The 18,320-nt window shown below is 38.7% G+C and overlaps 1 protein-coding gene across 2 annotated transcripts in view; it reads right to left on the bottom strand.

The window, feature by feature from the left end:
- The window catches only part of LOC136862976 (uncharacterized), a 176,540-nt gene that overhangs the window by 151,222 nt on the left and 6,998 nt on the right, over nt 1–18,320 (bottom strand). For both annotated transcript variants that reach the window (XM_068225829.1, XM_067139273.2), the window contains exon 2: nt 12,933–13,062. In XM_068225829.1, coding sequence (XP_068081930.1) covers nt 12,933–13,031 — 99 coding nt within the window. In that variant the 5' untranslated portion in view covers nt 13,032–13,062. The remainder of the gene's footprint in view (nt 1–12,932; nt 13,063–18,320) is intronic.

The following is an 18,320-nucleotide window of genomic DNA, read 5'->3' as shown; positions in this document are numbered from 1 at the left end:
GTTTCTTGAGGATAAAATTGACAGTGTAATCTTAAAATTCATTTCAATTTTATAAACAGATAGACACTTCATCTCAACCTCTTAATGTGTAAGTGAGGAAATTATGTCATACTAGAGCAGGATGTATTCAGTGCCTTCTCAAAATATACTGAAACACATGACGGGACATGACTGTACTGTACACCTATAGTTTGGAGCATTGACATGTGCTATGACTTTAATAATACTGTACATGTCAATATTCTTGACTTGTTTTGAGAAGGCTTCGAAATGGCTGCCATCATACCTAATAGGATTATCAACATACAACTGTACAAATACAAAATTGACTAATATTTACTGTTTTCTGTTGATAATGCCAGTGTTATTTAAATTTCCCTATTATAAAATTCCTACTTAGCAGTTGTTTTTCTTTTCTTTCAGAGCACTTCAAAAGTTCTATCACACAATCAGCACCATTATTTGGGAAACTACCACAACACTTTCAGACAAACACTAAAACAGTAGGTACCACCTCTCCTGGCTTCAATGGTGACCTGAAGACATTGAGCCATGCTGCACACTATTAAATGACCGTAACTGACTTCAGAATATGACCTATCATTCTTAACTTCAGCTGTTCGAGGGAGTTTATGTTTTATCATAAAACAGACAAACTAAAACCTGTTCAGTGGAATTTAAATTGGGGTTGTGGGCCAGCCAATGTAAGGTTTGTATCCTGACTGCCACAAGAGAGTCGCACACTGTATCCAGTATCATAATTAATAACAATCTGGTAATGTCATGCGTAAAGTTTTATGGAACTAACAGTGCACCAATGGCACATTCATGATCCATAAGGATCTTCCTGATGTCCTGGTGTGCACTGAACCCCATACCTTAAGACCACAGGTTTTCAACCGGTGCGCCACGGCACGACTTGAATGACATCGAGGAATGCCGTAGAACCTTTTGTATTAGTGACGAAGAAAAGAGCTGTGTCTGCTTAAAAGAAAATTTAAAATGTTTTTTTCATCTTTAAAAAATTGTGACAATTTCACATTTTCCCCCTTCAATTTTCTTTTTGTTTATTGCCCACTTCCAAGGAATTGTGAGGTGGTGTGAATTGGATCATGCGTTAACTTGCCTAAGTAATCTGCACAGGCTTTTGGCAACGTTTGAATGTTCCACTCCACTCTGTCCAGCCCCACTAAATTGGCTAGCTGTCACATGACAGGCCGATCTGTGATCGAGTGAGATCTCAGTGCGTGTAAAACAACAAACACCTTCAATATAATATACATAAAATATTTAATAGACACGCACTCGCTTGCTGCTTCCCTGCCCTATACGCTTGACGATACAAAGAGCAGAAGACCGCGATTTTTAGTGAGCCCGGAAATAAACATTCGGGTGACACTCAGGAGACCCTCAATGAACATTAAACCACCCCAACTATAATATTATCGGTCTCTGCGCATCAATGTCGGAAAGCTATCCTTGCTGGAGCTCTACCGTGTATCAACTACGGCCATGCACTACCAACGTTAACCGAGTTCACATGAGTATTGCTGAGTCACTGTTATTTTAGTAACTGGATATCTCCAGGAACGATTACAGGCTATAACCATTACAAGTATGTACCAGTCTAACCTAGTCAGCGTTCGGTGACAGACGTATTGTGTGGAGGTGTCAGGAGAGCTGGCGTGGAATGTGAACGGTGGCCAGTAAAGTAATTCGAGAGGGAAGAGGAAGATGATTGGCGTGAATCAATATCGTGTGGCTATTGGAAGATGGCAGATGAAAGGGAAAAAGGAGATAGCTAGAAATAAAGGAAGTATAATGGAAACAAGAATGATGGACGAGATGATATTGCCGGCAGTGGCGATTATGATATTACTAGTTATAGGAGGAGTAGAGGTAAACCCCGGCCCGACTTCTAGTGGCAACATGAACTGGGAAGACGTGGAAGTCATTAGGAAAGTGGTGAAAGAAGTGGTGGAAGAAGTATGCCCGTTTGAGCAGATTAAGAATATGATGAAAGAGCAAATGAAAGAACTTGAGCATATAAGGAGGTGGATACAGGGAAAAACAGACGAGATAATGAGTAGAGTAGAAACCAACGAGAGAGAAATAATATCACACAAGTCAAAAATAAGGGAGATGGAAGGAGAGGTGGTGAAGCTGCGAGCGGAAATTGAAGACTGTAACCGAGAACGGAGGAAGAAATGCCTATTCATATATGGAGTACCGGAAGACAAAGCAGAAGATGAAGTACTGACAACATCCAAAGTTGTGGAAGTCATCCAGAAAATGATGAGAATTAATTTTAGCGAAGTCGATATTGATGATGTAGAAAGGATAGGTAAAAAACGGGGTGATAGACCGATCAAACTGAAGCTATTCTCCACCTTGATGGCAGAAGTAGTAATAAGAAGTGCAGATAACATACGGAGTACAAAAATTTGGATTAAAGAAGACATTGGTAGAGAAGGGGTAAAGAACATAAACACTCTGAAGAAACATTTGGCCAGGGCTAAATTACAGGGGTTAAGAGCTCATATTAAGGGTCACAAATTAGTAGTGATCAACGGTATTTGGACTAGAACGTGGAATGCGAAGAAATTACGAGAAATGGAAGATGACAGGAATGACGAAGTAGTAGTGGGAAAGAGAGTGGAGGAAAGACAAGTCAGAGACTGTAAAGTGGGGGATGAAGGACATGGAGGCAAAGAAAGAAACAAGGATAATAAGGTAAAGGAACCAAGCTCGCAGCATGAAGGAAGTAACTTGATAGATTTGTTAACCATAGCGAACAGGGAGGTAATGGCAGAGATGAGGAATGTGATAAGGAAGGAAACCAGGGAGACCTGGGCATTAACGAAGGAGTCCAGGACGGAGGCCAGTGGGAGAGAAGATAGAAGGATACAGGGAGAGATTGTGGGAGTAGAAACACAGGACATAACAAGAGTAAGCAAACGAAGTGAAAACACGACTGGGAAGCAAGAAGAAGAAGAAGCAAGAGGTGCCCTAGTGAGAGGGAGAAGTCTGATCCTCAGAGAGTTATGGGGCAAAAAGAGCAGAGTAGACGAAGGCATTGTGACAAGAAGCAAAAAGTTAATGTGTAGTGAGAAGTAAATGGCTATATACACGTTAATAGTGGAGTGTGTGCGTGTTATTCATAACTATGTTAAGAGTGAGTAAACGACGGGTGTGATAGAAGTTTCCAGGTGGTCAAGTGTGTAGTGAATGAGGAAGAGGGTGTGATAAATTGGTCAGATTATAAGGAGAAAGATAATATCTGGTGACGGTTGGTTTATGAGCTGGGGTCCTAGTTATCCCAGTTATCAGTGAGTGAACATGGCTTCATTTAAGGTAGTGAGTTGCATGAGTTCTAAAGTTAACAAATATAGTGAATTAATAGAGGTTGAAGAGTGATCAACAAGAAAGAAATGTAAAGTGTAATAACTGCACATCGGCACTACAGTGGAGATAACACGTAGTCAGGTTAGCAATATAAGTAGAATATAAGAAAGGTCAGTATCTAAGAGAGAATGTGATGAGTGCGAACCCAGCCGGAAGTGGAACAGTCAGTGGTCTAGTGCAGACTCAGCCCGACACAGCACTGTACTCTGCTCAGTTATATGTTGCCAGTTTTAGTTTCATATTGCCAATAATGCCATACAGTCTATAGATGGAATTACCCTGTTACAATAGTTCTTTTAGTCTTCATTTTATTCCTTTTCTTAATAGCAATATTGAGTTTTTACATTTTATTATTATTTTCAGTACTACTAGCTTTCGTTTATCCCTGGTCTTAATAGCAATATTGAGATTTTTTGAGGTTTTGTTCATATCTGAAAAGATAACATTGACTCACGGACATTTGATTATTATTATTTCCAGCAACTTTGTTTTTCCACATTTGGTGTTAGCTATGTTTACTATACGAGCATTATTCTATGTGTATAGTATTTTAAGCTGTCTAGGTTGGGCACTATTATTTTTCTCCCTTAATGGATCAATAAGGCCTCATCGCTGTAGATCTTGAAGAAAAATAAAGGCTTTACTTTCTTACAAGTATGTACCAGTTAAAAATACTTCTTACGTACATAATCAGCCATCACTAGCCATTTAATTTCATTGTTGGTCAGCCTGCATGAGCAATAACCTGGAAATGGAACTATAACAACATTCAAAGATGTTTTAAATTGGCAAGTACTAGCAAAAAACGAGACTTTATTGAGGATAACAAGGAAAGTGGTAATGGTGACAGGAAACACTAGTATAGACAATACGATTATGGTTACCTAGATTTTGGTTTCATATGCGCTCCTGTATACAATGATGAGCATCCACAGTGCATTTTGTGTTTCGAAGTACTCTCTGATGAATGTATGCTGGCTTGCAAATTATAGCACCATTTATGAAGTGATCATAAGAATGATGCGGACAATCCAAGAGAATATTTCTCAAGAAAGACAAGTCAAATGTAAAAAAAAAAAAATAATAAAATTTTAAAAAAGGCATTTTCTAAGCAGATGACAATCTTGAATAAAGCTCTTCAAGTGTCCAGTAGTTCTAGTAACTTACCGGCTATCTAAATGTAAGAAGTCGCCAAACGATTGCAGAAGAACTCATTTTACTGTGGCAAGACCGTGGGAAAACTGCTTTCACCCATTCCTTTGTCTAATGTCAAATTCAAGATTTAGGAGAGGTTCTTCAGTGAATAGATTATAGAAAAAATGGGGAGACAGACTTTCGTTTGCAGCCTGAGGCCCTTGCCAGCAATACAAAAAATAGTTTCATTTTTTCTTCTGTCAGGAGATAAATGCAAGTACGGCAGGCAAAGATTTGATACAGATGTTGATTCCCATGGGGAACCTGAAATATTTGTCCGAATAAGTACATTAATGTCCAATAAAGGACCATTTATGTTGGTAATACAAATTTACTCATTCGGACAAATATTTCAGGTTCCCTATGGGAATCAACATCTGTATCATCTGATAGCCAAGCAGGCATCAATTTCTTGGTAATGAGACAAAGTCTCTCATAGTGCATTGGCACTGCCGGTGGCTCCAAGTAGCCTACGCAGTGGCCTCCACAGTATGCACTAGCCAGCGTCTTGGTAGGTGTGCTATGTACCAACTGATGAGCCCAACCTAGCACACGGGGGCGAAATGCTGGCAACCAGGAATGAGTTAGCTGGAAAATTTATAATGTCCAATTAGGCAAAGATTTGTTTGAAAGTATGGACAATGTCACAGTTGAAAATGAAATAGATTGGGCATATTGTGTTGTATGCACGGATGGTGGCCGTTGAATGTCAGGCTGTTACAGTGGCCTAGAAACACTCATCTGTGGCAAAACTCCTGATGCAGTTTGGACCCACTGTATTATCCATAAAGAAGTACCGTATTTACGTGAATAATCCCCGCATATTTTTTTTAAATTGAGGCACGAATTTGGTGTGCGGGTTTTATTTGCATCAAGGTTGACAAGTCTTTGATGATCAATGTACAGTTATGCTTTGTGTAATTGTAGATGGAAGTAAACTGCCCAAATATGCCATATTTTAACTGAAAACAATTCAGACTTTTAATTTAAAACTGCATTTACATTTTTTAAACGGTGTTTTACAGAGTAATTTGAATTCAAAATTTCTCCGTGTCACGATAGAATGCGTCTTCTGGAATGTGCAGGAGTAGCTTTCCGCACTTTCTTTTACTTTAGTGCGTCTATAGTGTGTTTCATAGTTGCTAAGTTAGAGTAAAATCTTAATTCTTTTGTACTCAGCATTTTAAGGAACGCCGTAATATCATGTAACAGGCAGTGTGCGGAGAAGCAGAATCCACGAACACTGGTGATACTGACAGTTGGCGAAAAAGCATGGCTCATAATTATAATCAATTCGTATGCACCAAACAATACTGTCGATCTGTCAATGCCAATGAAACTGCAATGCTTTTTATGCCTAGCCAAAATAGATGTTATTAAAGGAGATGGGGTCATTGTACTGTGTTGCAATGCAGATGGAAGGGAAAGACTTCCTCCCCTTGTTATAGGAAAACTCCATAAGCCACGGTGTTTTAAGGGAGTCGGTTACTTTCCGTGCAAGTAAAAGGCATCTAAAAATGCAAACAGTACAGTAATAAAAAGAAAACTAAAATAAAGCACTTGCACAGGGGAGCCAGCATAATTTGTCCTCGTCTTTGAATCGTGTTTCTTTTTCTCTTTCATTGCGTGAGGTTGTTTGCCACTGAGTTTTCCAAGTGCATAATTTGAATACTGTAAATGCACCTTTTTGGATACATTTTGGAAACAAAATTCCATGGCAATTGAAAGAATTAAACTGTGAATCAATATTAGTTACATGCAGTAACAGGTCTTGAATATTTTTTGACGCGGCAAGGGTTGGCATTTCTGAAGCACGCGTTGTCAGTTAATTCGAAATCACGCAATTCGAGTTAGATTTTTGCGTCCCAAAGAGTTTGAATTAACGAGGTTTTATTGTATCGCAAAACCAACATCAGTGTTTGCCGGTGTGTCTGTTTCAAATGTTTACATTTCCCGAAAAGAATTATCCACCACCAGTCGTGCTAATACGTATCCGAGTAAAAAGAAAGCATGTGAAATGTGTTTTAGACGTGGAGTGTGACGAATATGTAAGTAAATTAGGAGAGGATTCTAGTGATGCAAGAGACAACGAATCTTCCGATCTACAGGGAATCGAGCCTACTACAAGTTCAGATTAATGAAATACCTAGGCCTACTTGCTAATTTTCATGGCAAATATGTTATATAGCAGTGATAATGTATTTTTATCATCTCAAATATGTTCAGACAAAGCAGCTACCAGTATATCCGTAAATTTACACGTTCATATTTGCGTAAAGACCACGTGGACTGATACGAAATGTTTGCTTATGCCTACTTTACTCCTTCAATGGAATGAATTTTAGTTCATTTCATCTTTTTTCAAAATGATCCTTCCTAAAATTAGGGTGCGGGGATCATTCGCGTAAATACGGTACTTGCTTCACAGCATTTGAGTGTTGATTTGAATGGGTACTGCAAACTGTCATAAATGTGGTGAAGTTCATTAAAACTGGACAACTTACAACTAGCAGCGCTCAATGGCTTTCTGGAGGAAATGTATTATCCCAAGATTTTAAACTTAGGCAGAATTATCCATTCTTATCTAGAAAAAGAAAACCATAAACCATGTCAGTGCTAAGTGCTCTCTGAACAGTCAGTGCCTTTCCATTGAAATTTGCTTATTGAAGTATTTTTTATTTTTATATTCTTGCAAAAGCGAACTTGTTGGATAAGTCTCTGCAAGGAAGGGCAACATGTTTGATTCAGCTTGCTGAAAAAAAATTGGCATTTAAAAAAAGAGGCTTTTTCTTTGGAAGAAGAAAAATCAATGGAGGAGGAGAAATAGACTACCTTCCATGTTTGCAGCATCTCATAAGAGAAAATGAAATAGACTTTACTGCAGATATTGTTTCCATAATTGAAGGACACTTTTCTCAACTCTGTTTATTTAGAAACAAATTCCTGAAAATTGCGACAAGTATCAGTGGGTTCTAGTGCTGCTCCTTCGGACTTCAGTGCTCTAGAAAAAATTGAACTGACAGAAAGAACTTTAATAAGATTCTACACTGAAAGTGAACTTTCGATGCATGGCATTGAAAAAATGTTGGTATTCTGTAAGACAGGAGTTCCCAGCTTGACCAAGTGAGCACTGAAGATATTAATTCCTTTTGCAAACTTCTATCTCCACAAGTGTGGGTTGTCAGCAGTGGCTGTCATGATAACCAAGTACAGATAAGACTGTGTGTATGGAGAAGTAAATGAGAGTAGCTCTATCTCAATTAGTGCCAAGATCTGACAAGCTATGTAACAACAAGCAAGCTCAGGTTTCACACCGATAAAAGTTTTTGAGGTGAAATGTACTTTATTCATAATTTTTTAAAATCATTTTCCTTCCATTTTTGTCTTAGTTTTAAATTTTCAAAAATACAGAAAGAGAAGAACATTATCTGGTTTTTTTCTAACTAAGAAAAGGTTTTCATATATCACTTTGTGCGCAATTTTTTCTTTTATGCTGGTTAGTATTTTGTTCACAGATTCTTAAGAGTAAATGTCACAATACACAGGCCAACGACTAAAAAATTCTCTGGAAAGTAACTGCTTATTTACAGTATTTTAGATGTTGAATTTTTTTTTAAACTGAAAAATTCCATTATGCACCATTTTTGCACAAAGCAGTATTTTAATTTTAAGGCTTGCAGAAAATACATGTTTATGTCATGCCATTTGTAGACCCCTGCTGTTAGTTGTTTCACAAAAATGAAAGAATTCTGACTTAATGCAGGATGCATTTTTGTTGTACAAGTGCAAATTCTGAAGTCAGTCGTCACTAGAACGCTGAGTGAGATGGTAATTATTCCAGGGTAGATTTCTTTGTAACAAGTACAATTTTACTGCAGTCGTAGTGAGTTAACTTCTTACGGTGTAATAAACACTGAGCTGTTGTAACTCGTCTGATAACTTTGTTACAGTTGTGGAGAATATACTGTGAAGAAACAACAAAGAAACATTATTCGTTTTGTAAAAAATGTTGATTATGCATACTTTGGGACGAAACTAGGTGATCAGCATAAACCATGTGCTCCACATAAGGTATGCTACATCTGTGTGGACGAACTCTGACAATGGTCTCAAGGCAAGAAATCCTTCTGTTTTGGGGATCCAATGTTATGGATGGAACCCAGAAATCACAGTAGTGACTGCTACTTCTGTTGATGTAATGTAAGTGGGTGCAATGCAAGAAATAAGAAAGATAGGGCCGATTGCAGAAACAATGACTAATTTTAAGCCTTAGACAACGTTTAAGTCACGTTCAATGTTCGGTTGCTTAAACGGTGTTCAGCAAGACATTAGCAAGACATCTTTTATGTTCCCATATCAGCTCCAAAACGGAAATAGAAGCGTCTTCGAAGCTACTCTTTGCCAGCTGGGGCCCATGAAAGCTCACCAATCCAGGTGCCATCTTTAATCAGCTGTTGTGTGTTGTGAAAATGGCAAGATGTTCAGAAAACTTTTCAAGCGAAGAAAAAATATTATTTTCTGAAATTGTTGAGTCGCATGATGTTGTGGAATGTAAGGCATACAACAACGAAACAATACAGAAAAAAGAAGGTAGCCTGGCAGAGGATTACAGAGGCTTTAAACAATAGTTTTCCTCAGAACCCCCCAAGAGACAGCAAGACTCTATTGGGTAAGTTCCAAGTTAATTTTGCGGGTTTTATTTATTTCAGTGAGAATGAAGCTGTTCTATATTGGAAAACTAATAATGCTGAATCAAAATAAAGGCAAAAACTGACTCAATAGGCATGCACTAAAATGTATTGTGGTATTTTTACAGGACTGTGGCGGAGGCTGAAGCTCCAGGCTAAAAACAGCTTGGATGATAAAAGAAAACAATCCAAAACAACAGAAGGTGGGCCTCCACCAAGCCCGTTAAGTCCTTTAGAAGAGAATATGCTGGTGGTGTTAGGCGATTCAGGTGAACCTCTCGAAAACCCATATGATGATGATGATGATGATGATGAGGGAGAGCTCGCTTACGTACATATAATGAATACTATTAAATAATCATTACTCTTGATGTAGGAAATGCACTGTAAGTAAATTGCTTGACAGATCCCTGCGGAAGGTATTACCGCTCAGCTGTCGCTGCTCAGCGAGCGTGAGGTGGAGAGAGATTACCGCCCTGACGCCGAAGTTAAGGAGGAAAAGGAGGACTTGATCGAATTCACAGGGGAGAGATCTTCACCTCTGACTCCAAGGTAAGTTGTGGTCAGAAATTTGAATTAATGTAACCTCAGTTTTTTTTTAGAAAAAAGTACAGTATAACCTCTAAACATGGTCTATGTTTTCGTGTACTTCCAGTGCCAAGGCCAGGAAAAGGCAACATGAGGAAGATGACGAGGCGATGAACATGGTGCAAGAAATCCACAAGAAACAGTTGCATGTGTTAGATTTACAAGAAAGTAAGGCACTGTCAAACATTTATTTAATTGAACAGGAAATTAAAAAAAAAAAGTTATGACTTGCCGGAGTTGTATAAATCAATTAACTGATAATCATGTTAAATAATAATTAATGAATAAATGATATATTTTCATTTCACTTGAGGTGATATCTTGCCGGCCCCGTGGTATAGGGGTAGAGTGCCTGCCTCGCGCCCGGAGGCCCCGGGTTCGATTCCCGGCCAGGTCAGGAATTTTTCTCTCGACTTGAGGTCTGGTTCGAGTTCCACTCAGCCTACGTGATTAGAATTGAGGAGCTATTTGACGGTGAGATGGCAGCCCCGGTCTCGAAAGCCCAGAATAACGGCCGAGAGGATGCACTGTGCTGACCACACGACCCTTCATAATCTGAAGGCCTTCGGGCTGAGCAGCGGCCGCTGGGCAAGCCAAGGCCCTTTCAAGGGCGTTAAGTGCCGTGAGGGAGGGGATCTTATCTTAGCATGATTTCTAGCGGGTGAAATGGTAAGTCTGCCTCCAGGTCTAGTTCACCGCTCTGCACAGCGAGGTTATGTAACACAGCAGTCGCAATGATGATTTTCAGGTTTTTTCGAACTTTCGTTCACAGACCCTGTGCAAGACAGGGAAATCTTTTCCACGAACCAAAAGTTCTTTCCACTACATTCCTGGCCAGGACATTAGCTCGATTATAAAGAGTATCAGCTGCATTCCTTGGGTTCAAAATCGGAGTAAGTATTTCTTACAAGCGTAGCCAGAATCTTCGATGAGATGTCCCCTAACATCTTCTCTTTCCAGGCGGTCGTGGATAGTAGAATTTCGAAATATTCTATCATGAGCGGAGCCAGGCCATTGGCTGAATGGTCAGCATTGAGGCCTTCGGTTCAGACGGTCCCAACACTTTCCCCTTCATATCCAGACAATATACTGTATATTACATCCCTCCATGTAGGATTGGCACCAGGAAGAGCATCCGGCCGCAAAACAGGTCCAAATCCACATGTGCGACACAGTTCGCACCTGCAACCCCACAGGTGTGGGAAAAAGCGGTAGAAAAAGAAGATGAGTTGAGCCAGGCCAACGAGCAACAATACTCCTTATTCTTATCTTAGTGTCACATATCACCTGCAATGAAATAAAAACTGCTGTATGTAAGTAGGTTTCAAGTGTAGTAGTAGTAGTAGTAGTAGTAGCAGCAGCAGCAGCAGTAGTAGTAGTAGTAGTAGTAATAGTAGTAGTAGTAGTAGTAGTAGTTATTGCTACATGTTGTAAAGGAGCAGTAACATGAACTCGTTAGACCATATTTATGTCCACAATTGTGTATGCCATATAATGAAGTGTAGCTTTAATAAGAATATTGTCGTTAGGATGAGTACAAATAACAGCCATGCTCATCGCTGTTAGGGAAGTTGATAAATCTTCTCCTCAAACTATTGATGACAGTTACAACATAATCCACTGTCCGGCACACAGTTGCTGCGTTGACATTTACCATATCGCCGTTCATAGTATAAAATGCATTGGTTGCCAAGAATCGTATAGTCAGAAGGAGCTGCAGGGTGACGGGTAATGGGCTACCTCCTGTGTCGTGCTTGATTAATTCTCCCACGTCGCACAACAATTCCCTTACAGTTTCCTTTGAAAAGCGAAATCGTGTTTTAAATTGTGCCTCCCCGTACATTTCAAAAGGATTGCTCGGATCTCATAGCAGGTGAGGTACAGGAGGAAGTAGAAGGGGACTATCACTCGCGGTATCCTTCAAACCCTTTCGTGACCATTCAGAAGGCAGAAACGATTCTTACCTATAAAGAAACAGACCTATCGTTCTGATTTTCAGATCTGATGGTTCTTTGCAAACTGGAATTGTGTTACTCTATGGGAGGCTTAAGTTATGGGTCTGTAGCGGGTCGCTCTGAGATTACTGGCCTCCACAAACCTTAGTCTGGTTCGAACTCCACTTTCGGCAGCTCTGAAGATCTTTTTCCGTGGGTTCCAATTTTTATACTAAGCAAATGCTGGGGCTGTACCTTAATTAAGGCCATGGCTGCTTTCTTTCCAATCCTATCCTATTTGTGTCTGAATAACAGAAAGAAAAAAAAAAAAAGCAACAAACTTCTTCCGACTGTCCTTTAATTTATATAAGTTAGTTTCAACATAATTTCAAGGAAATTCCTGGCTTCAACTGCAGTCATATGGCAGTCATGTAAGACTTAGAGGATGATGAACTCTTGACTGGCACAGACTTCCTATGGCCTGGTCCAGGTCTCCTCCCACACTTACTATGTTCATCATTAATGTTTCACATATTGGACACACACTTGATTCCATTAGCCACATAATGGTAATGCACTTATCTTATCTAAAGGAACTGTTGTTGCTACTTAGCCATGTATTAAAGGCATGAAGAATGAAGTCACAAAGTGGGTTACATTTCAAAACACACAAATTACAAACAAGCAGCAGATTGATATCCCATCCAGTAAGATAACTTAAAATAATTTTAAATAGTGTTAAGCCATGAATTTGTTAATCGTGTTACGTGAGTAGAAGGAAAGATGGCCATAGAAGGGATTCCCTTTATGGTAAGAGTAGGAAGGTTGAAAACAATAGTCAATTCAGAAACACCTCCAAATATAACATGATACTCATTAGAGATGGAATTTTGTTATGTTATAACTTTAGTCAAGTTAACAACTTTTTGTGCTGGTCCTCGATTACTTACAGAATACTACAAATGCTGAAGTGAACATTAGGTAGGAGATTTGTAAAATATTAGGAGTTAGATCACATAAATTTAGATCCATAAACAGATGCAAGTTAAGTGAAAATTATTATGACAGAGTAACGAAAGGTATATCTATAGCATTTCTTAGAAAAATTCATAATTATACTCACATTATTTTCAGCCTTTTTCTTTTTCTTAGAATATTTCTTCTTTTCTTTCTTATGACTTTTCTTGGTAAGATTGTTGTGTTTCTTCTTTTTATGTGCCATTTTCTTATCCTTTCAAATCACACAGTACAATCTGTACAAACAAGAAAAGCAAGTAGTAACTCGAGAAATAAAAGAAGTAATGACATTACAGATTCACACAGCTTTAGATGAGCTTGTAGAATTTCAAAGAAGAACTATATTTTTCTTGAATAATTTCAACAATAAAACTACTGTTTACGTCCCACTAATTAATTTTATAGTTACCAAAGACACCGAGATGTCTGAATTTTGTCCTGCAGGTGTTTTTTTACATGTTAATATATCTTACTAACACGTGACTAGTGTATTTGTAAGCGCCACCAGACGGAGCTGGGATCAATCCACCAACTACAGCTCAGTCATTCAATCATCAATGATCTGTGAAATGTACAACCTTACTTTTCATCTCATTATTCCATAGCCTGCTGTCCATCTCACAACAATGAAAGTCTTTTTGGAGTCGCTCATAATCCTGTAACTTATTTACTCCCCTTTACAGTAAAACGTCATCTGCAGATAGCCTTATCTGTGATTTCAGTTCTTTACTCTTATTTATATATATAGGAAGAAAACCAAAAGGTCCAATAATACTGCCCCATGGGAAACCCCTCTTAAGCACTGCAGGATCAGCAGCCACCTCATCAACTTATTTAAATAAAATATAAATGTCCAAAAAGTTCCCCGTGAGAACCCCTGCTTAATCATTATAAGATCAGATAACACTTCACCTACTTTAATTCTCTGAGTTCTATTCTCTAGAAATTGAGCCACCCATTCAACCACTGTTTCTTCTCGTCTGATAGCCCTCATTTTTGTCAGTAATATCCCATGATCTACCCTATCAAAAGCCTTGGATAGGTCAAGAGCAATACAGTCCATTTGACCTCCTGAATCTGATATCTGCTATATCTTGCTCGAAACCTACAAGTTGAGCCTCATTGGAATAACCTTTCATATACCCTGATTGCCTTTTATCAAGCCAGTTTGTAATTTTGTAAATGTGTTTAATATAATCAAAAAGAATGCTTTCACAGAGCTTATAAACTACCTGTGAAGCTGACTAGCCTATAATTATCAGCTTTATGTTTAGCACCATTTCCCTGCAAGTCTCCTTTCATCTGATGATATAGCTCCTTCATGCAATCTCAAGAAATCTTATCAATTCCAGCTATATTTCAAATTCTGTAATTTTTTGTCAATGTCTTTATTATCAGAGGCAAATTTCAGTAATTCACCAGTATTAGTAGCTCCCTCTACCTGACATTATCCTTTAATCCAACTACCTTTACATACTGCTGACTGAATATTTCTGCCTTCTGTATGTCTAGGGTGATCACACGCCCCCTTTAATCTGACATGTCCTTTTTAGACCATTGTCCAAGGTCCAGGTGGATTATTTAAAAAACCAGAAACGTCGTTTTCTTCGTGAATATGCTTATTTTGGGGTGATCTGTTTTACTACTTCATTTTTACTTCACTATGCCACAGCATCATCAATATCGTAACAATACAGTATATAGATATGTGATTATAAATATACAGTATATGCAATTATTCTATGCACACCTTGTGTTTTTTTTACTAAACAGAATCTGGAAAGAGAATGTAATACCCAATGACTGGAAGCAAGGAGTCATCATCCCATTGTTGAAAAAAGGTGATAGAAAGAAATGTACCAACTACAGAGGTATAACTCTGCTGTCACATGGCCTCAAAATCTACGAATCCATCCTTGAGAGCAGGATTAGAAAATATGTTGAACCTACACTTGAGGAGGAACAACATGGATTTAGACCTCATAGATCAACTATAGACCTCATTTTTGCCACCAGAATGCTCTATGAGAAGTATTGGGAGAAAGGTAAAACACTTATAACTTTTTCTGGACATCGAGAAAGCATATGACCATGTACCACGCAGGCATAGGCTATATGGGAAGGTTTGAGACAAAGTGCCCGATGACATCACAGCACGGGTACAACGATTATATGATGAAACCAAGTGTTGTGTCCAGGTCCAGGATGGAAGGTCAGGTTGGTTTGAAACAAAGCGTGGAATCCAGCAAGGAAGTTGTCTTTCACCACTTCTCTTCATAATCATAATGGATGAAGTTTTAAAAGTGGTTAAGAGAAAGGATCCAACAACTAATGGCCTGGTTTTTGCTGATGATGAAATGGTATGGGGTGAGATAGAAGCGGAAGTACAAACTAGACTAGATCTCTGGCATGAAGCTTTTACAACCGTAGATCTCAAAATCAGCAAAACAAAAACAGTTGGCTTGGTGAACTTCCAGTATTTAAGTAGTGTTCTGTCATCAGACAATACCATACATCAAAAGAATGGTTAACAGAATACAGAAAGCTTCCAAATTCTATCACACTGTACATCAAATACTTTGGGATGAAACATTTCCATTAGTTTCCAAGATCAGTTTGTATAAAATATATCTAGTACCTATATAGACGTATGGCCTGGAAGCAGCAACACTTACTGGACCAACAAAGAGTCGTCTTCAGGCAACAGAAATGAAGTTCCGCCGTTCTTGTCTAAAAAAAACAAAAATGAATAAAATAAGGAATGTGGATATCCGACAACAGCTTGGATTGGAAAGAAGCTTGCTGGGGACTCTAGAAGTGAAGATATTGCAATGGTATGGTCACATGAAAAGAATGAACCCTCACAGGACTCCTCGAACATACTTTGACCACAATGTTCCTGGGAAGAGACCAAGAGGAAGACCTCGTGATGTTTGGGTAAAACAGATAATGAAGGACCTTGAAATTAGAGATGTGAAATGGTGTCGCATATATAAGCAGCATCTGTAGATGGATAGAACAAACTGGAGGAGGCTCGTACACAACCGCACCTGGCTTGCTGGAGTGAAGAAATGACGATGATGATGACAACTTGTGTTGTGATAATAGACGCTATTTACCACTCTGTATACTGCATGCTTCTCTCTCAGGAATACCACGTCAGAACATGCCATGTTAATGCGCTACAGCTCACGTGACAAGCGACAGGAGATAACCAGGATTTGAAGGAAACCTGTTTTAAATGGATGGCACTGAAAAGTGACAATGATTACTGTGATGCTGAAAATGTATCCTGTATTTGCAAGCTGTCTAAATCCTTTCAAGCTGGGCTGAGTGGCTCAGACGGTTGAGGCGCTCGCCTTCTGACCCCAACTTGGCAGGTTTGATCCGGGTTCAGTCCGATGGTATTTGAAGGCGCTCAAATACGTCAGCCTCGATCTGTATATTTATTGGCACGTAAAAGAACTCCTGCAGGACTAAATTCCAGCACTGTGGCGTCTCCGAAAACCGTAGAAGTAGTTAGTGGGACGTAAAGCAAATAACATTATTACTATTATTAAATCCTTTCAAATTGATGATGTGGAATCGTTTGATCAGTTCTGCAATTTCAAACAATTCCTGAATGTGAGTAGTAACGAGCCTGAACTTAACAAGTTATCTTGTAGTCAGAAATGGGCAAAGTATTTCAATTCACGTAAGTCAGCTGATTGTAGTTCAGTTATTAAAACTTGCAGAATACTTATATTTTCTATACCAGGTCACAACGCAAATGTAGAAAGACTATTTTCATTGATCTGAGCACAATGGACTGATAACAGGAACTGTCACCCTATGTATGACCTCACAAACACTCCCTTTGTTCATTAATGATGCCTGGAATGTCCTTCCTGGAACCTGTTTCTGCCTTAAAATTATTGATACATATCCTTCCATTGCTCCCTAAAATTCATATGGCTGCCAATTATGTTCGCCAACACGTTTTCCTTAGCTGAATTTTTTTTTTCTAAATTAAATTTCCTTGTAAGTTCCTTCGATCTCTCCTTACTCCTGCAACCATTCCTAACTCAATTTCTTCCTAATCCGCACCTCCTCCTTAATATCTTTATTTTCGTATTATAATATAATGGATCCTTACCATTCCTTACCACTTTTAAAGGATTTCACCTGTTTTCACACTCCTCAACAATTGCTTTAAACCCATCCCATAGGCTGATTTTTATTTACCACTTTCCATTGATCATAATTGGTTTTTAAATATTCCCCGTGTCTCTCTTATCAACCATATGGTATCGACTCATAGTCCTACTTTTATGACATTGCTTTCTATTACATTTATTTTTAACTGCAACAAAGCTTCGTAATCATTTATACCATCTATCACTTCTGTTCCTCTATAGAGCTCATCTGGTTTCATCAGCATCACGTCTAGAATATTTTACCTTCTAGTTGGTTCTGTCACTTTCTGATTCAGCTGTCCATCTCATTAACTTATTCACCATTTGTAGGTCATACTTCATGTTTACATTCTCTTCCCAGTAAGCATTTGGTAAATTCAGATCACAGACTAAAACAATGTTCCTTTCTGTGTCGTTCCTCACATAGTTGATTATTTTATCAAATAATTCTGCATCAGCGCCAGTCTTGCCAGATCTGTACACCTCAAAATTGTGTCCGTGCATATATACAAAATGTACATAAACACAAGTTCATAAGATGGCATAGGACACTTGACACAGTTCACAAGAAGAAAACACAAAGCATTTAACTGTATAGGCTTGACTGTTGCAGAACTACTATGTACATTTTATTGCAATTATCAACAATGAATGCTATGCATCTCTTTAGTGGTCCTTTACTCTGAAGAGTTTCCTTCACATATGATACTGTATCTGCAGTCTCCTTAGGTTGGCTTTGCATTTCAATTTGGACTACATACCATCGCATTTACAGTCAAAATATTGAATAGCTCTCAGAAACAGTTTAATTTTTTTTTTTACTGAACTATGGTGACTCCAGTAAAGATTTTGATGTATTTAAGGAGTAGAGGAAGTGCATAGCTGAAGTTCTCAGGAATGTGAAACAAATATGCAAATGAACTATTAGATGCCCTTGAATAAAACTAAGAAAAATGTGTATACCAACCGGCCGCACTGCTCGTGGATAAGCAGCATGCAGCCGACAGTTTTCACTGAGGAAAAGACAGAGATAGATTGGGTAAAGTGGCATCTGCCGCATATGACAACAGCGTTTGCTGGCATCTCAGGTGTAGAGGCAGCACACCAGATTCAGTGAGTAGGCTAGAAATGGAACTTGAACAGAAAGCTCCCGTTACCAACCTAACTCCGCTGTAGTGGATCCTATTGAGTTTAACAAGAACGTTGTTCCTTGTTGATCCTTATGCTGTAAAGACGTAGTCTAATGTGGATAAAATATGGGTCCTATAAAAGCGTAGGAGCACCATGCTTATCAGTCCTGCCCCCCGTAGTGCCACTAT

This window comes from Anabrus simplex, chromosome 2 (assembly GCF_040414725.1).
Source record: "Anabrus simplex isolate iqAnaSimp1 chromosome 2, ASM4041472v1, whole genome shotgun sequence".
Taxonomy (NCBI): domain Eukaryota; kingdom Metazoa; phylum Arthropoda; class Insecta; order Orthoptera; family Tettigoniidae; genus Anabrus; species Anabrus simplex.
This window is presented reverse-complemented; position numbering and strand designations above follow the sequence as displayed.